Source organism: Phyllostomus discolor, chromosome 6 (assembly GCF_004126475.2).
Source record: "Phyllostomus discolor isolate MPI-MPIP mPhyDis1 chromosome 6, mPhyDis1.pri.v3, whole genome shotgun sequence".
NCBI lineage: Eukaryota > Metazoa > Chordata > Mammalia > Chiroptera > Phyllostomidae > Phyllostomus > Phyllostomus discolor.
The window spans coordinates 40,175,305-40,195,829 of record NC_040908.2 but is presented as its reverse complement, the minus strand read 5'-3'; the positions used below and the strand labels follow the sequence as shown (position 1 = coordinate 40,195,829).

The 20,525-nt window shown below is 39.4% G+C and overlaps 1 protein-coding gene across 8 annotated transcripts in view; it reads left to right on the top strand.

Moving 5' to 3' along the window:
* PUS10 (pseudouridine synthase 10) overlaps nt 1–19,841 on the top strand; it is a 68,869-nt gene extending 49,028 nt beyond the window's left edge. For 5 of the 8 annotated variants that reach the window (XM_036028014.1, XM_036028010.1, XM_036028012.1 and 2 more), the window contains exons 12-17: nt 4,801–4,857; nt 5,645–5,778; nt 5,872–5,927; nt 6,954–7,071; nt 13,129–13,271; nt 16,710–18,623. In XM_036028014.1, the coding sequence (XP_035883907.1) occupies nt 4,801–4,857; nt 5,645–5,778; nt 5,872–5,927; nt 6,954–7,071; nt 13,129–13,271; nt 16,710–16,932 (731 nt within the window). In that variant the 3' untranslated portion in view covers nt 16,933–18,623. Of the gene's footprint in view, nt 1–4,800; nt 4,858–5,644; nt 5,779–5,871; nt 5,928–6,953; nt 7,072–13,128; nt 13,272–16,709; nt 18,624–18,646 lie in introns of those variants that run through there. The other 3 variants (XM_036028017.1, XM_028516322.2, XM_036028016.1) reach the window with 3 other exon arrangements.
* Nucleotides 19,842–20,525: the final 684 nt, after the last annotated feature.

Below are 20,525 nucleotides of genomic sequence, written 5' to 3'. Positions count from 1 at the left end.
ATTTCTCAGTGTAGGGTCAAAATGTGAAACGTTTTTCTAAATGTTTGGACATCTAAATGTTGGAATGGAGGGTTCTTTGGGACTTATTGGGCCATAGAATCCTACTCCCTGCCTACATTCTCCATCTGGAGAAGAATCTGACCTTGTGCCCTTCATGGCTGCCCACTTGGCCAGCCCTTAGGAATAACACAGCACAGTTCACTCAGACTTAAGAGCCTAACTAGCAGCTCAAATTCTAGACCTACCTTGAATGTCTATTGATTAGCCAGTCCTGAGTTGCATCTCTGTGTGAGACCCACAGTTTTGAGCCCTGTGGGGCAGAAAGGAGCCACTTTACTGTGGCAGCGTGTGACACACTACAGCTTGGAACCTGTTTCCTATAAAGGAGGGCTAGTCTTAAGTATAGTTGTCATAGGACTTTTAAAGCCTTTAGCCTTTTTCTAAAATCTACATGGGAACTTGGTGTTTAGAATCTTTCCTGGGAGAAAAATGGCCATCAACATGGTATTCACCCACCTTCTACCTTTCCCATCTGTTCTTCCCACCAGTCTTGTTCTTTTTAATCTTGTGCTTTCCGCAGTGGCTGGACTATTGGGGAATAAATACAAACCTCATCGCTTGTATTGCAGTTGTGCTCTAAAGTGCAGGAATGTTCCTATACTTTTCCTGCCCTGGCCCTACCCATTATGTTGTAGCCTATGTCCCTACAGAAATAGTAAGCTCTGTGAGGATAAGAACTATACACTTCTTGTTTGCCTTTGTCTTCACATCATCGGCATAATGTCTCTTGCATACACATCCTGTAGATATTTGCTCCTAAATGAAAAAATCAGGGTGTGAGCCTGAGTTCTAGCCTTCAAGCTCTGTTTTCAGACACCTTAAACTCTACCACTCTTAGAGTACCACTCTAGAGTACCAGTCTTGGGAAGACTGACCAGCCTTCCCAAAATCCAAATCCTTGGTCCAAGAAGGCTGCTTTTGCTTTCCCTGTGGGCATAAGCCAGAGCATTTTTGGCTTCTTTATGGTAGTGCAATATGAATGGTGGTTAAGAAACTCTGAGGGGCCTTCTGGTCAAGATGGCAGCATAGGCAGACATGACTTGCCTCTTCACATAACATACCAAAATTACAACTAAAATATAGAACAGCCATCACTCAGAACTATCAGAAAGCATGCTCTGCCTGGGGTGGCTCACTGGACTGAGCACCAGCCTGTGAACCAAAGGTTCATAGATTTGATTACCAGTCAGAGCACATGCCTGGGTTGTGAGCCAGGTTCCCCAGTGTGTGGTGTAGGAGAGGCAACCACACATTGATGTTTCTCTCCCTCTGTTTCTCCCTCCTTTCCCCTCTATCTAAAAATAGATCAATAAAATCTTAAAAAAATAAAAAAGAACGGTCAGAAATCAAGTTGAATGGAAGTCTGACAACTACAGAATTAAAAAAACCACACCCATTCAGACTGGTAGGAGGGGCTCAGACATGGAATGGTCTGGTCCCTCACCCATGTGTGGTAGATAAAAATGTGAGAGGGATAGCTAGTGAATGAGGAGTTCCAGCCCAACACCTGGCTCCCCAGTGCAGGGTCCCAGTGACAGAAATATAAGTCCCCACAACTTTGGCTGCAAAACCCAGAGGCGATTGGGTTGGTGGAAGAAACTGCTGGATCCCCAGGCAGTTCCCCTTAAAGAACTCACAGGGACTCACCTATTCAGACTCGCTCCCTCTGAGCTCCAACACTATGGTAGCAGCTTTAAAGGCACCAGGGGCACACTTAGAGGAACTGAAATGTCTGGCATCAAGGTGAGCAGAGGCCATTGTCCCTTTTTGAAACCCTCCCCCCACAGAGCTGGCAAGCTAGTACCATATCTGAGACTACATCAACCTGGCTAAAACTGTTTAACCTGCCTTGGAGATCCTGAGAGACTCCGCCCCTTCAAATTTGCAGGCCCACCAAAGCTGCTTTTCCCTGTGAATGGCTGATCTGGACTCAGGCTTCCCAACTTCCTAAATCCTCTCAAGTAACAGCAAGGCTCAGTGAGCCCCTCGCCCTGGCACTAGCAGCAGCCAGCCTAGATTCACAACCTGGCTTTGCCTGGTAATCTCTAAGCCCAGCACAAGTAGCAGCCATCTCAAATTGCTTTATAGCTCAGTCAGGGTGTCCCTGGGCAAAACAGGTAGGTGCTGTCCTTGGCCTGTACCACCCAGTAAATCCCAGAGCCAGCACACCCAGTGGACAGCTACAAGACCATGTTGGAGCAGCACCACACTGCCCCTGCACAGTTGATCCTCTGTGGAGGACAGTTATCACAGCCAATCCTTGCAGCTGACTGGCCTGGGTAAATCCCTCCTATTGATCTGTCAACAGCAATGAAGGCTCAACTACAAGAGTAGGGTGTACTCAGCCCACACAAAGGGCGCACCTTGAGTACCCAGCTTGGGTTATAGGGGATGCTGTGCTACTGGACCCTACAGGACTCCTGCTACATTAGACCATGCTACCAAGACACAGAGCCAAGGTAGCTCTACCTAATACATAGAAACAAACACAGGGAGGCTGCCAAAATGAGGAGACAAAGAAACATGACCCAGATGAAAGAATGGATCAAAACTAGAAAAAGAGCTAAATGAAATGGAGATAAGCAATCTCTTAGATGCAGAGGTTAAAATATTGGGTATAAGGATGCTCAAGGAACTTAGTGAGGACCTCAGCAGCATAAAAAGGATCCAGTCAGAAACAAAGGATACACTAATTGAAATAAAGAACAACTCACAGGGAAACAACAATAGAATGGATGAAGCCAAGAATCAAATCAATGATTTGGAACACAAGGAAGCAAAAAACAACCATGCAGAACAAGAAGAGAAAAGAATCCAAAAAATGAGGGGAGGATAAGCAGCCTCTGGGACATTTTCAAGAGGTCCAACATTCACATCATAAAGGTGCCAGAAGGAGAAGAGATAGAGCAAGGAATTGGAAATCTATTTGAGAAAATAATGAAAGTAAACTTTCCTAATTTGGTGAAGTAAAGAGTCATTGAAGTCCAGGAACCACAGAGTCCCAAACAAGATAGATGCAAAGAGGCCCACTCTAAGACACATCATAATGAAAACGCCAAAGGTTACAGATAGAGAATCTTAAAAGCAGGGAGGGAAAAGCAGTTGGTGTCTACAGAGTGGTTCTCATCAGACTGTCAGCTGATTTCTCAGAAAAAAAACTTTGCAGGTTAGAAGGGATTGGCAAGAAATACTCAAAGCCATGAAAAGCAGGGACCTGTAGTCAAGATTGCTATACATAGCAAAGCTATCATTTAGAATCGAAGGGCAGATAAAGAGCTTCCCAGACAAGAAAAAGCTAAAGGAGTTTTATCATCACCAAACCATTATTGTATGAAGTGTTAAAGGGACTTATTTAAGAAAAATAAGATCAAAACTATGAACAATAAAGTGGCAAAAATACAAATCTATAAACAATTGAGTCTAAAGAAACAAACTATGCAAACAAAACAAACAGAAACGGAATCGTGGATACAGAGGGTGTTTTGATGGTTGCCAGGTAGGAGAAGACTGAGGGAAGGGGTGAAGAGGTGAGGGGATTAAGAAGTGCAAATAGGCGGTTACAGAACAGCCATGGGATGTGAAGTACAGTGTAGGAATGGAGTAGCCAAAGAACTTAAATGCATGAACCATGGACATGAACAATGGTGGGGGGATTGCCTGAGGGAGTGGGGGTTGCTGGGTGGAGAGTGGCAAAGGAGAAAAAATCAGGACAACTGTAAGAGCATAACCAATAAAATGTAATTAATAAAAAAAAAAGAAAGAAAGAAACTCTGGAACCAGACTACCTGGTTCAAATACTGACCATACCACTTGTCAGTGATAAGCTCTTAGATAAGCTACTTATCTTGTCTCTGTCTTGCCTTCTTTATAAGTAAAGGGGACATAACTAATGATAGTACCTATCTCAGATTGTTAAGATGTATGAAGTATTTAGAATAATGCTTGTCTTGGTAATGTTGGCTATAGTGATGATGATGATAATGAATTCATCAGTCAGTTCTGTATCTAAGAAAGTTGTCATGTGACACCCCTCCTTTTTTTTTAAACCACTTGCCATTCCAATATTTGCAGACCCATCATAGAAGGGTCTGTGATGACCCTTCTATGTTAGAATGAGCACTAGTTTTGTCATGGGTCCAGCTTAGGTTTGCTTATATAATGAATTTGGTTTTAGTGTCAAACATTTTCCTCTTCCTTTTCTTTTCATAGAGTTTAATTCTCAAATAAATATTTTTGTTTTGTTTTAAGGAAAAGAAGAAAGTAAATAGATTTTTCACAATAAGCTTGTGGCCAGGGTGGTGTGGGGCCTTCCTCCAACCTGAGTTCTGCTGTGGCTTTTTCATGGGATGGTGGGATGATAGTTAAGGTCTGGCCTTGACATTAGAAACACGTAGCTCTGCCATTTAATCTTGTGACCTTGAGAAAGTCCTTAACCTTTCAGAAGCTATTTTTAACCGCCCCCCCCCCAAAAAAAAACAATATCACCAGGTAGAATTAAATGAATTAATGTATGAAAAAATGTTAACTCAGTGCCTGGCATAAAGTAACTGTTCAGTGAATGGTGTTTATTATGATTAGTGCTGTTTTTAGGAGAGATTGGAATTAGAGGTGGGATGATGACTATCCTTTGGGATTCTCCTGTAAATTGTTTAAGACAAATTGGGTTTCTATCAAAGGGAGGGAATGAAAGTCTAAGAACTAATATTTCTCTGATTCTTTTTCATTATCTGCTTTCCAAAGGTTTTAATTTTTCATCCTCTGGAAGAGAAGATGTTGATGTGAGAACATTAGGAAATGGTAAGGTTGCAACAGCATCACTCGACCAGAACTAACTCTCAGATTGTCATCCTTTCAGACTCTAGTCACTTCCTCAAAACCAAAGCAGGCAGAGCTCAGAGCTTCTCTCCAAGTGAGAAAGCTTTGTGGACTATGGAGCTACCTCTATAAATTACATGATTGTTATGTTTTATAGGGATCATTTCTTCAGAGGCCATTTTTTATTGCATGCCTGTGGGTTACAAGGGACTTACGTGCATTAATGAGGAGGTACCTGATATTTTCCAAAAGTCTGATTATTAACTGTTCCATTTAATAACATTTCAGCAGGACCAGTACAGTTTTTAAAATGCACATCTTCATTTAAAAAAGTGATTTGCTCTTTTAGCCCTCATTTTTCTCATTTTACACTGTTGCCTTACAAGAAAAATGAGAGTTAATCCTGAGCTATTGAGATTTATAGTCCCCTCCTCTCATAGAATCACAGCTCTTCTGTTTCACTAGTGGATTGGGCTAGGAGGATGGATTTCAACTTGCTACACCTGGGCATCACTGCATGTGACAACATTTCACTAGAGTAACCAAGTCAATTAGCGGCTGTTTAGATTTTACTTTGTAATTAACACAGGCTTGTTCCTGGACCTTTGGGAAACAGTCACTTTCACATATTGCCTGGTGCTGGGGTCTAGCCACCCCAGAAAGTCCCTTGATTCTTTTCACACATGCTTCCCTCCCCCAGATGTAGCTAAACTTTCAGTCCTCTAGAGCTCAACTCGTTTTTTCACACCTCCTAACCCTCTTGCATTAGCCCGAATGTTAACTCCATCAACACGTTTCTGTTTCACGGCGGGGTGTGTGCTGCCAGGAAGGCCCTTTGCAATTGAGCTGGTGAATCCTCATAGAGTACATTTCACTTCACAAGAAATTAAGGAACTTCAGCAGGTAAACCACTTCATGACATGGAAATCGTCCTGTTTCTGCAGCTCTGTAACTGACTGAGAGTTGCTAATTGTTTTTCTTTTTCTGCTACTACAGAAAATTAATAAGTCATCTAACAAAATCCAAGTCCGTGACTTGCAGCTTGTCACAAGGTAAGGGTAGGCTCACTGGAGATAATTTCAAAAGGGAAGTGTCAGTTGTAGATCATGTATCTGATAAGGGAATTATATCCAGAATATATCAAGAACTCTTACAACTCAATTATAAGGGAACAGCCAATTAATAATGGGGAGATGGTTAAATGGACATGTCTCCAAAGAGGATATATGAATAAACCAATGAATACATTTGAAAATGCTCAATACCATTAATAATTAGTGAAATGCAAATGAAAATCACAAGTCTTACTTCACACTCATTATGATAGCTATAATCAAAAAGGTGGAAAATAGCAAATGTTGGCAAGAAAGTGGGAAGATTGTAATCTTCCTACATTGCTGTGGGATTGTAAGTGCGGCCAGTTTGGAAAAGAGTTTGGAGGCCTCTCCAAGGGTTAACATATGACCCAGCAATTCTACTTCTAGACATATACCCAAGATAAATGAAAATGTACATCTACACAAAAATCTACATGGATGTTTATGGTAGTGTATTTCATAATAGCAAAAAAAGTCCATGGATAAACAAAATGTGGTATATCCACAATGCGATGGAATACTATTCAGTAATACAAAGGAATGAAGGAAAAATAAAGGAATGAAGTACTAATACATACTCCAATATGACGAACCTTGGAAACATTATGCAGTAAAAGAAGTCAGACACCAAACACCACATATTGTATGATTCCATGTTACATGGCATGTCCAGAGTAGGGGAATCTGCAGAGACAGACTCAATTAATGCTTGCCAAGGGCCAGGGAAATGGGGGTGGGAAGTGACTGTAAAGGGTATGGAGTTTCTCTTCGGGGCGATGACAGTATCCTAAAATGAGATGGTAGTAGCTGCACAACTCTGCAAATATACTAAAAGTCACTGGAGTGTATAGTTAAAACAGGAGGGGAATTATATGTGAACTATACCTCAATAGAGCCATTTTGAAAGAAAGGGAAATCGGGGGCAAGGCTTGTGTGTATTTTATATATTCAGACAAACTTTGTTTTATTGTTTTTGTTTAGAGAAGCAATAGGACATATGAAAGAAGGTGAAGAAGAAAAGACCAAGACCTATAGTGCCTTAATATGGACAGATAAAGCAATACAGAAGAAAGACATTGAATTCCTAAATGACATAAAGGTAGTTACATACCCTAATTCTGTTTATTTTTCCACTGCCTGTGAAAGAGTCCTTTGTTGCCTGGTTTATTACCAGCAAGTCATAGAACATGGGTATTGAGGACCATGAGACCTGTTTTTAAATCCTGCCTCTGCCATTTACTAGTTGAATGGGTGGGCAACTCATCTACCCAGTTTGAGAGGCAGTCTTTTTTTTTTAAAGATTTTATTTATTTATTTTTAGATAGAGGGGAAAGGCAGGAGAAAGAGAGGGAGAGAAACATCAGTCAGTTGTCTCTCCCATGTGCCCTGACCGGGTCCCAACCGAGACTGAAGCTGCAACCCAGGCATGTGCCCTGACTGGAAATAGAACTGGTGACCTTTTGCTTTGCGGGACGATGCCCCATCAACTGAGCTGCTTTTGTCAGGGCCATCTGACAGGCTGTGTTGCTAGTGACTGAGAGTCTGCCTCTGAGGACAGATGGCTAGGGTATGGCTCCTGCACCTGTATGTCTTAATTGTGTGACTTTGGACAAGTGACTTAGCCTCTTCAATTTCTCCATCTATAAAATTAGAAGAATTAAGTGAGTTTAGTCACATAAATCACTTACAACAGTACCTGACACATAGAAAATACTTGGCAATGCTACTTTTGTATTTGGCCATCTATACAAAAGAAATGAAAAACAGGACTTATCTAATAGAGTTGATTCTAAGATTAAGTCAATACATAAAACATGTTATAGATGAATAAAACAGGATAATGTGTAGAGCACAAATTTTCTTGGCACATGCTAGGTTTTCCCGCACATGAGCATATCATTATAGAGGGTCTGCCTGTTTGAATATTTCTTCCCACATGCCTCTATCTTTTCCTATAATTTATTTTCAAATGCAAGGAATGAGCATAAATGGGCACAAAGATGTTCATATATAGTTATCAGAACATTGTTTAAGTGGGAAATATTTTGTAATAATCAGGATGACCTACCAGTGGGGATTGGTTGAATCTTACGGCTCATCTGTATGATGGACTACTATCACCAGGCTGTTGTTAGAAATTATGTGGTAGATGAATATTTATTGACAAAGTTGAAAATATTCCTGACAAATGGTGAGAGAAAAAGAACAAGCTGTAAGTGTAGAGGATGATACATTGTGACTTAACCACATACACACAGGTGTGTGTGTGTGCACATATATGTGGCTATGTAGAAAACAAGTTGGCAAAAGATACCAGAAATAGGATTTATACTTTTGAAAAGTATAAATGCCCAGTAGAGAAAAATAGACAAAGGATATGAACAAACAGCTGAAAAAAGAGCAACTTCAGATGGCCAAGATCATTTGAAAAGGTGTTCTACCTCCATATCAAAGAAACAATAAAACCATCACTTTATTTCCCTGAGATCAATAACATCTATTGGTTGGAGCAGAGGAGAAGGCTGGTTGCATACATTCAGTGGACTGTAAACAAAATGAATTTCCTTTAATGAGGAAATGGTAGTACAAGTTATGATATGATACAACTGTTTAAAAAACCTGAAATAGAACGAAGATAAAGGTGGGTCTACATCTGTGCCTTGTAGGAACACCCGTGGCATTATGAGGAAAAAGTGAAGTGCAGAATGACATTTAGAGTGGAAGTGGTTTGGTAAAAACATACACCTGCTTCTAGAAGTTCATCCATAAAACAAGGGATGGACTAGCAGGGGTGTCCAGCCTTTTGGTGTCTCTGGGCCACACTGGAAGAAGAGTTGTCTTGGGCCACGCAGTAAATACACAAATACTAATGAAAGCTGATGAGCAAAGAAAAGGTTTTCAGTAAATTTACAATTTTGTATTGGGCCATACTCATAGCCATCCTGGGCTGCATGCGGCTCACAGGCTGTGGGTTGGACACCCCTGTGAGCACCCCCTGTGGCCCTCCTATTCTCAGGCTCTATGATTCTGTGTCTAAGGCCTTTTGGCTTTGGACCCTATTATTTAGGGCCTTTAGGGTCATAGTTATACTGTAGATAGATATTTTTAAGGTTGCAAAACAAATTTTTAAACCTCTATTTTATCACATATGTACGAGTCATTCAGAATGCTTTGGGGAAAATAAACTCATTTAAAAAAATAGATTCAGAGTTCGAGGGTAGCTGTAGTGCTAATTCAGAAACAGTACTGAAAGATGAGCTTTACAGGTACAGCCTAAGTAGTAAAAGGGTTTATTTTAATGGTTCACATCCCAAGTGAACTGGACTGGTGAGACTAGACACTGCTTGGCTTCTGATAATTTTTTTTCTTTTTTTTTTAAATATATTTTATTGATTATGCTATTACAGTTGTCCCATTTCCCCCCTTCTCTCCCCTCCACCCTGTACCCCCCTCCCACCCACATTTCCCCCTTTAGTTCATGTCCATGTGTCATATTTATGAGTTCTTTAGTTTCTACATTTCCCATACTATTCTTGCCCTCCCCCTATCTATTTTCAACCTACATTCTATGCTACTTATTCTCTATACCTTTTTCCCCTCTCTCCTCCTCCCACCTTCCTGCTGCTAACCCTCCATGTGCCCTCCATTTCTGTGGTTCTGTTCCTGTTCTAATTGTTTACTTAGTTTCTTTTGGTTTTGCTTTAGGTGTGGTTGTTGATATTTGTGAGTTTGCTGTCCTTTTACTATACATGTCTTTTCTTTATCTTCTTTTCTTAGATAAGTCCCTTTAGCATTTCATAAAATAAGGGTTTGGTGATGCTGAACTCCTTGAACTTGACCTTATCTGAGAAGCGCTTTATCTGCCCTTCCATTCTAAATGAGAGCTTTGCTGGATAGAGCAATCTGGGATGTAGGTCCTTGTCTTTCATGACTTGGAATATTTCTTTCCAGCCCCTTCTTGCCTGTAAGGTCTCTTTGGAGAAATCAGCTGACAGTCTGATGGGAACTCCTTTGTAGGTTACTGTCCCCTTACCTCTTGCTGCTTCTAGGATTCTCTCCTTCGTTTTTACCTTGGCTAATGTAATTATGATGTGCCTTGGTGTGTTTCTTCTTGGGTCCAACTTCTTTGGGGCTCTCTGAGCTTCTTGGATTTCTTGGAAGACTGTTCCCTTTGCCAGATTGGGGAAGTTCTCCTTTATTATTTGTTCAAATATGTGCTCAATCTGTTGCTTTTCCCCTTCCCATTCTGGTACCCCTATAATTTGGATATTGGAACGTTTAAAGGTGTCTTGGATGCTCTTAATCTTTTCCTCAATTTTTTGAATTCTTATTTCATCATGCTTTCCTGCTTGGTTGATTCTATCTTCCTTCTGGTCCACTGTATTGTTTTGAGACTCATATTCCTTCCTTTCACTATTGGCTCTCCTCCGCTTGTCTTCCTGCATCTGTTTTATGGTACTCTGCATTCTTTCATCTAAATTTCGTCCAAAATCCACCAGTTCCGTGAGCTTTCTGATCACCAGTGTTTTGAACTGCGCATCTGATAGATTGGCTAATTCTTGGTCGCTCAAAAGGATGAGTCCTGGGGGACTGATTTGCTCTGTTGAAAACATGGTTTTTTTTTCCCCCTGTCTCTCCTTTTTTTTTTTTTTTTCCCGGTCTGGCTGCTCTTGTTACAGTGGGGGGCGGAGCCTTAGGTGCTCACCGGGCCTGGGCACCCCAGTCGCTAGGTTGTGACGTTATATGTGGGGGCGGGGCGGGAGCGGGAGCGGACGGGAGAAAACAATGGCGGTAGTTCCGTTCCCCTGGACTCAGACCCTTGTCTGGGCTTCCGGGCCGCGAGTTCTGCCCTGGTCCACAATCGCTGCCCCTCTGGGTCTGCCAGCCGCAGCTTGCGTACTCAGGGATCACCGCTGCCTTCTTACGCGCCCGATGGCTTTTGCGCCGATTTCGCGCCAAACCTTCCCCCGTCCTCCGCAGGCCGCCGACCCGAGCCAGCACCGCGCCCGCCGGCTCGTCTTCTCCTACCAGTCTGGATGAACGTGTCTACTTCAACTTCTTGGCTGCCCAACTTCCATTCAGATAAATCCTCTGCCGGATCTGGGTGTTATTCTGATAGTAAATTATTGTTGTAAATTTTTGGTTTTCTAATCTTGGTTGTACGAGGAGGTACGGTGCATCCACCTATTCCTCCATCTTGCTGGAAGTCCCTGATAATTTTTTTTAAGTATAAAGGTTAAAATAGTTTTCAAATATTCCCATTGGTAAAATATATATATATATATTTATATATAAGTATATATTACTTATATACTTATACTTATATATAAGTATATAAATATATATAATATATATTATATGTCCCCATTCTTTGAAGTCACTTCAAATTTATTACTCATCTCCTCTCTTTTAAGGACAACCTACTTCCAAGGGGAAAACAATCATCCATGTGTGTTTATATGTGTTTCTGAAAATCCAGCAGTATGGGAACGTCAGAGTACAATGTCAGAGTAGATGAATTGGTTTCTTTTTGCCTGCTAAAATCAATCAGACCAAAAAAGACACACGCGAGTGTGCTGCCCTGAGTGTTATTTAGAAGCAGTGGTGGGTCTGCCAGCTCAGTTAGTGCTTCCTTCGACTGGCTCATGGGCCGAAGTTGTGGGAGTGACTGGACGTAAAGGAAACGGGAGAGGGGCACTCCTTGGGCAGCCACCCATTTAAAGGCCAGCTGTTTCTGTAGTCGGAAGCAGAGGCCTTATCTCTACAGGTTCCTTAAAAGTTCAGCCTTGTCCTTCTTTTGCTCTTATTGGCCAGAGAAAACCTTATGAAAGAGTTAATCTCATCAGAACAAAGTGCTATTAAAATTGAGGACTCATGGAATCATAAAGCCCATGAGTTAGTCACGGGGATGTGAACTACAGCGTGGGGAATATGGTCAGTAACATTGTAATAACTATGTGTGGTGCCAAGTGGGTAGTAGACTTATTGGGGGGGTCAGTTCATAAGTTGTATAAATGTTTGAACACTATGCCGTACACCTGACACTAACATAATATTCAGTGTCAGCTGTAATTGGAAAAAATAAAAATTAGAATAGCAAAAACCCCCTGTGAGTTAGGAGGGGCCGTTGACTCACCGCTCTGATAAAAAGTAGTCACAGCATTTCAAGTGCGTTGTTGTCAGAACTTGTTCTTTCTCTCTCGGTAGAGAACTTGGTAGAGGGAAGGCCAGACAAAAATCTTTAATACGGCTTCAGGCGCTCACTGATCATGTAAATTAGAAAGGAGTTGTTCCAACAAGAATTGCAGAGCATTTAAAGTTCTTAGGAACATACATTTCTGGTTATACCCAGTATCTATTTTTAAAACTTGAAATTAGTTTGCCTTTTACAACACTAACCTCTATTTCTTAATTTATATCTTATGACATAAAAGGAAATCTCTGATTGTGAGAAAAACAAACCCGTGCCCCTAAAAAACTCTGAATTATAAAAAGACATGCAGTATTATTATTCTCAAGTAACTTGAATGGGGATAACAAATATTGAAAAGTCCTGGTTTATTGCACATGCTTACTTGTAATTATTATATGAAAATACTACCTTAAAGCTATGATGCAACTGCTAATTTTCCAGATACATCTTTTCATGTAACCAGAAAATAACCCTGTGAGTAGGTATATGGTTCTCTCTAAAACATGCGCACTGCCTGCACACACAGGTGATGCCGCTGATGCCCCACTGACTGCTGCCCGAAATCCCCACTACTAGGTTATTTCGTTGGGTTAGAAAAAAAAAAGCCTGGTAAGAACACGTCTTTTAGAAGAGCTGTGAAAGCAAAGAGGGGGATAGCACTCCAGGGTCCTAATCAATTTGTTAAATATTAGAGCAAAGGAGACTTTGGAGAACATTTCCCTCAAAGCCTTTTTTAATGGTGTGTGCTGGGGCCCAGAAAGTAAGTAATTATGGGCTAGGTTATGAGAAGCCCCACAGAGTGTGAACCTTAGGGTACTAGTTTCTACACTGACAGCGACAGAGGGTCAGGTTCTTGGAAGAAAACATCTGTGGTGAGCCACGGCTGACAGAGGAGGTGCCAAGACAAGCTTTGCAGTGGGCAGCAAAGTTGACTTTCTAGTTGTGTGTCGTATCCTCCTCTAGGACTTAAAGATCGACCAGAAAACACCTCTCCGGGTCCTTCACCGGCGGCCCCTGGCTGTACGAGCTCGTATCATTCACTCCATGGAGACACGCTATGTGGATGAGCACCATTTCCGCCTCTACCTGAAGACGCAGGCTGGAACGTATCCTTTCAGCTTCCACACAGCAGGAATCCAACCAGAACCCTTTTGGAGGAGTTCATGCTGCCCTAAAAAAAATAGGTTCAACTTGATCTAGGAAGGTAGTAGGGAAAGGATTAAGTTGGAGAATATTTGTGGGGAGGGGCTTGAGTGGTTTTTTCCCCATTAAATTTGTATTTTTCAAAATGACATTTTAAACCATGAGGCAGCAGTCAGTTCAATGTGATCTTTAAAATATTTAGTGTCTTATACAATGCCGAATCCATGGTAAGTACTCAGGAGACACTTTTGATTGATTCATTTGCTGTCTTTACACAGTTTTTAAAAATCCTCACTTGAAGATATTTTGTTGTTGTTTTTCTTGATTTTAGAGAGGAAAGGAGAGAAACATTGGTGTGAAAAACATCTATCAGTTGCTTCCCGTATGTGGCCTGACTGGGAATTGAACCTGCAACCTTTTGGTACACAGATGACGCTGCAACCAACTGGGCAACCTGACCAGAACTGTCTGTTTACATTTTACCAATCACATATTCATTACCACAGTTGGGTCCTTTCAACTTTTCTGAGCATTTGCCCCAGATAATTAAACACTGATAGCAGGTAGGAGTGGCCCTACTTTTACATAATGATCTTTTTTGGCCCCTGGTCCATACTGAGAAAATAGGCCAAGGCTGATCACTTGTTGATAACCTACTCACTCTGCCTTGCACGGTTTTATATCAAGTCTCAGTTGCTGGTTAAAAAATATTAGAGCTATCGTCTTAGAGAGCTGTTGTCATCTTAGCTTCATCTTGCTTTTTAAAGTTGCCTCTAATTTTTATTTGTTTCTTGGTTTCATATTTTTTGTGAACCAATAGCATGAAGTGATAAAATGGCTTCTAACTAGTATAAAACTAATGATATACTTATGGATATAAGGGGAAAACATGCCAAGTTTTAATCATTAGAGAGCATTCTCACCATATGTAATTAGTCTGCCTCCCCTTCCCCACCAACCTCCTCACCTCTCTGTCGCCATTGTCCCACCCCAGGAGTGACCAGGATTCCCCCCACCCCTTGAAAACAGGTATAGGTAACTTCTAAAATCTCCTAAATTTTTACCACTTGGAATAAGGGATGGTTTACTTAGGCTGCAGTGTACAGGTCTTTGTATCTTTGTTATTTGAAGCAATCTGCCTATTATAGATTGAATGTGGATGGGATTTCAAAGAAATTACAGATTTTTAAAAAAAATTCTTTTTACCTTATCCCAGCTTTAGTTCTGGTATACTAGCGAGAAATGCAGTGGTATTTTGGAGAAGCTAAATGAGAGGCTATTGGAGAAGCTATTATCTTTTCAATCTCATTAAAATATTTTTACAACCAGCCATGTATACAATACATATAACTTAAGGCATTAGTCAAGAGAGACTGTTGGGGAAAGCTTTAGATACTATGTGGTTATACACAGAAGTATGTGAATTTTTCACATGTATTGCTCAGTACACTGAACTAGTTCATTTCACTTACACTCATCCCTCTTGGTATGATTAACAACTATTCTGGACCTTATAGTTGGTTTTTGGGGGGCTTTTCCATCATCTCCCCTCATCATTGCCACTCAGAAGTAGCATTATCTAAAGAAAGTGAGAAAGAAAGAATGATAGTTGTTGTTAAGTAATTATGAGTTTAGTAAAGAAGACAGTTACTAGATAATTACATGTCTTATGCTTGAATCAAAACATTTGGTGAAAATAGAGTGAATAAACTTTCAGAAAGTAAGGATATATCAGAATATTATGGTATTTTTTAATTCATCATCTGAGAACATTTTTCCTATTCAAGTTATATTAATTTTTTTTCTAGATTTTATTTATTTTCAGAGAGAGTGGAAGAGAGGGAAGAGAGGGGGAGAAACATTGATGTGCAAGAAAAATATCAGTTGGTTGCTTTTTACATGCCCCTAGCCCACAGCCCTGGCATGTGCTCTGACTGGGAATTGAACCAGCGACCTTTTGGTTCACAGGCTGGTTGCTCAATCTACTGAGCCACACCAACCAGGGCTGTATTACATTTTTATACTAAATGCTGGTTAACAGACCACAACATAATGGTGAATGAACTTTTACTGAATGTTGGCAAAAACACCTTTCAGATAAAGATTGTCCAGGCTGTAGTAGAGTCCTGTGTAAGGAATGTTCACATAATCTTTTTGATAAGTGATTCCAGGATTAGTCGTTGACTTCAAAATTTGAAGACCTATGAGCAAAACACGAGGTTGCCCCTTTGAAAAGGAGAGAGAATTTACTTAATCCTTTTGCTAACCATGTTTGCCGAACAACTAGAACTTAGGTTCTCTAATAATCCTTCTGAAGGGCCTTCTTCAGACGAAATTGTCTTATTGTCCCTCTCATCCTATTGCCATGTGTCACTGGGTCATGTTACAAGGAAAGCCATCACTGAGGTCACTAAGTAGGACTGAAAACCTATCACCTGGCAGATACTGGCTGCTATTATTGAAAAACAGGACTAGAAAGATGTCAAAATAGAAGTTGTGGCAAAGAAAAAATAGCTGAGATTAAAAAATATATATTACATAATATATATTTATAATATATGCATTAGGTTGGCCAAAAAGTCTGTTTAGTTTTTTTCCCATAAATAAAAGACACATTTTTCATTTTCACCAGTAACTTTATTGATTTATATATTGAGTATGACAACTATCTCTTGTGTGGTAGAACATTGATTGTTCTCAACTTGGATCGCTATCAACTTTAACTGGTCTACCGACCTGTGGAACATCACTCAGAGAGAAATCTCCAGCACAAAACTTCGCAAACCATTTTTGACACGTTCGATCAGTCACAGTACCATTTCCATACACTGCAAAAATCTTTTTGTGTGTGTTTCAGTCAAATTTTTACCTTTCTTGAAATAATAAAGCATAATAATGCCAAAAATGTTGCGGATCTTCTTTCACGTTCAAAATTAAAATGGTTGCACAAAAATTCACCAATTTTTTTTTAAATGCATGCTGATATGTCAGCTGTCACAATCAAGTTAAAAACAAGTAAGCGCTACTAAGAGCCATCTTATGGAAAAAACCAAATGAACTTTTTGACCAACCCAGTAAATATAGCATTTCTCTACAGTTTATTTTGAAAATCCATACCCAATCCTTGGCACTTGGAGGTGAGCTAAAGAAAAAAGAAAATGATGATTCTTGGTAAGTTTGATGTAATGTCAACACAAGTCCTGGATCCTGGTGTTGGCTGCCAGGCTGGTAAAAACCAGCTTGCTGTAGCTTATTTTCTAAGACGTATGTCACAAGTCACAGCTCAGAAATAACCTCTCTTTTGTAACATTTCTACTTTTGTTATTTCTCTTTCACCTATCAAATCTCACCAAACAATTGGTACTGCATGGCTATGTTATTTTTCCTTAAACAAACTCCAGTTACATTAAAGAATTTGTACATGGAGACTTCGGGAGAACCAAGCCAAACATTGGCTCTCTGATGGATGTGACTGCAGACATTCTTGAGCTGGATGTTGAGGTAAACCATTTTATTGTGGAAATGCCCGTTTGTACCTTGAATTCAAAAGTATGCTTCTTTGGCATTAAGTCAAATAGTACTACTCACCTTAAGAGGTGTTCAAAAATGGTGAGAATCTTATAATAGCATTATAATGCAGGGAGGGTCTATCTTGGAATTTTTATATCTTAAAAAAAACAAGGTCTTATTTATGATTCTCGCAAATATGTAGCTAACTTATTGTTCTTTACACATGTCATAAGATCTAAACCCTTAAAACAAGCATGGAAATGAAGTTGTAAGTGCCTTTCCTATGTCCTTTGATTCTGTACTTCATTCCCATACTAATTTTGTCTTACAAAGAATTTAAGGCAGCCTACTCAGAAATGTATGTTCAAGATAGGTAGGGAATGCGGTGAGCCAGTGGTTATTAATGAAAGCAGTTCTATGGACCCCTAGAATGTGGTCCAAATTCTCCACTTTCATAATCTGAATTGGAACAAGGTTAACTTTGTAAGTAACTGGAATGGACAGAATGGATCTTTCCGGAAGTTCTCCATAAGTAGTTTTCTCATTTGAGTATCTGCAGGTATTGAGTCCTGAGTTGTGCTCCCATTAGGAATAGAGTTCTTCCCCACCCCCACCCCTCCAATTTTGGGAGAGGCTGACATTTTGTACTTGGAACTTGTACCTGTTATAAAGAGAAGTGAGTATAGTTGCCTAGGGTAAAAGCAGCTATGGTAGTCCAGAGATCACTGGAGCATTATCACCTCACCGACGGTTCTCTTGAGAGCTTTCAGATTAGATCATACTCAGCTCAGCTGGTGATAGCGTCTTCAGAGTTGCAGGTGGCCTCCTCAAAGAGAGTATCATTTGGATGAAGATACTTTTCTGTTAAAGAAAACCCCAGTTGTACTTGTCTTCTTTACTTTACTCTGTAGAACAGTTTAGGAATGTCAGAGTCACAGGCCAGTGTTTCTCAGCTCTGATTATCCATTAGAATCGCTTGTAGAGCCTTTTCAACCTTATAGCATGCTTGCCCTCCCCTGTGTGTGACACATGCTGATCATGATCAGAAAGGTTTAGTTTTCAGGCTTGAGAAACCACCCATTACCTTATATGTGGGTGTTGGGTATATGGCTATATTCTGAAACAGTACGAAAATATTTTCTTGGGATTTGTAAAAGGTACACATGCAATACTTGGGCTTTTGTAATAAAATTTTTCTGAATCTGGTATGTGAGGTGACTCACTGATCAACCTAAAAATCCAAGTTTTTAACTTTACATCCCAAAAACAACACAGTACAGCAGATTTTTTAAAAACTTTCTCCTAAATTAGGCCCTCCAGGGTAGTTAAGATGAGGTGCAATTTAATACTTCTAACCCCTGGAATGTGGCACAAAATAGTCTGGTACTGTAATTTCATTTGGTTTTGTTTTAGAAGAACTAGACCAGGGCGAGTAGAAATATGGGAAAAGGAAAAGGATCAGAAGAATAAAAGTTGCTGAGATTTCAGAGGGAAAGTTGGTATTGCCAACTGAATGTTCACTTTTAACTTAGCTACTTTTGCTAATTAAAAAATTTTAAGTGTGCTCTAGTCTCTTATCAGTCAAAAGGCACATTTATTAACCAGCTGAGTAACCAAATACTTAATAAATTCAGCAACAGACTGCAGATCCAAGAATCCCAAGGCCTAGAATTGGGTTTAGGATGTTAAATTGTATTCATTGGCTCTTTTCTTTAAATGTGATTTCTTCTGTTATAGTAATATTAGGAGTATTAAATTTATACAGCATTATCAGCAAGTGCTTCCTAGAACAGCAATATGTTTTAATGACTTGTTTTCTTCCCTCTAGTCTGTAGACGTTGACTGGCCCCCTGCTCTGGATGACTAGCTCTCAAATTTGGAAGCAGAGTAGGGTTTTCATGGCACGATGTGGACGTCCATTCAGCATACACTGTAAAACGGCTGTTTACACACTATAACGGTGTCTTGGAAACTATTTGGATCATATTGATCTATTTCTTTTTAAACTTGTGACATCTCAGGATCCATATACAGTATGTGTATATTGTATGTTACATTGTTCTAAGGATGTCTTAACGATTTTTCTTGTTCCCTCTCCAACCTGCATGATCCAAAACTATGAATAATGAAACCATTCTCTATCTTAATTCTTTCATTTAGAGAGGTACACAAACAGGATGCATTCTCTGATAATCTTAAGAAGCTGTAATTTCTTCCAGCAAAACTTCCTTTCACAAGAGAAATACCACCTTTAAAATCATGTTCTAAATTTTTTAAATGATTTAATAAGCTATACCTATATTTATGCAGCACAGTATCTTATAGTAAGATATCAAATGCAAATCTGACACCATTAATGTTTTTCCCAGTAAGCTTCTAGCAAGCTATTACCAGTAGAGGTACTTTTGGTGTGATTTATCACAAATGCTAATGACTTCAAGTTACTATTTTGACAATCTAAAATTGTCAATACCTTTCCTGGGGAAGGAAAGTAAAACCTTAGGAATCAAGGCTTACCATGGTAAGAGACTTTTAAAAAGCTTTTAAATAAGGAGACACAAGTGCCTTCAATAACTTCAGTGCCAGGGATAAGATTTTGAAAAACTGAAATTGCCAAATGAAGGTAAGCTGATATTATTCCAGAGTGCTTCAATATATTATCTAACCTCAAACATCCTCATCGGGTAGATAAGATATCATCATCACCACTTTATAAATATGAAAACCAAAGAACAGAAGTTAAATGATTTAGCTAAAATTGTTAGTTGCTTTCCTATCTAAGACTAGAACTTAAAGTTTCCTGGTCTGTAGGTCCTTTCTAATAAGCCTTACTATTGAACACATAGTGTATGAAGGCAGCAGTTGAGGATGTCATTTACATGCACGTAACCATGAGAATTGACTTTTGGAATTTAGATGCCAAATCAAGGAGCTTACCCCAAATAGCCCAAGTGTATTTCATATGATCTCATATGATTAACATTTGTAAGTTAATCATCAATTGGTACTATGAAGAGGAAAAACATTAAATAAGCAAAATCTGAAGAAAATGGCTGAGTCATTAAGAGAAAACTTTCAGAAAGGAGTCTCATTAAAATTTCACACTTAAGTGTAATTTCTGTCAGCCTGATCCAACTGTCTGAGCTTATTTTACAACATGTGTGACTTGGATAGTATTGGATTACTCAGTTTCCCTCTCTACATTAAACACAATTCATAGATACTAAGATGTATTATTCACTACAGAAATCAGGAAAATGTTTTGACATGAAATTTCATTATGTGAATAATAGCATTTTTTTCACTATTTTCAATGCCATAAAATGAGAAAGATAATAAAAATTAACTTTTGATAAAAAGGTAAGAACTTTTGTGTGCATGTTTCTTGGTTTCTGGGGAAATTTTGCTACAAAAGAGATTTAAGAACCTCCATAGCCAGCTTAAATTAGAAGACTTCTACTTCTTACATGTCTATCCCTGTGGTTATGCAAAATTTCAAGAAAAGAGTAAACTTTAGTTGTAAGTACTTGTTCCAAATGTTCATAGGATTATGAGCCACAAATTAATGTAGGTCTTTGTTTACGCAGAACTCATAACATTAAGTGATCAAAGTATTATAGTTTGTTTTGCCTATAGAAAAACATTTTAAAATTAGTTTTGTGATCTCTTATTGCTTTAAATTAAATCTTTTAAATAATACTTAGAGA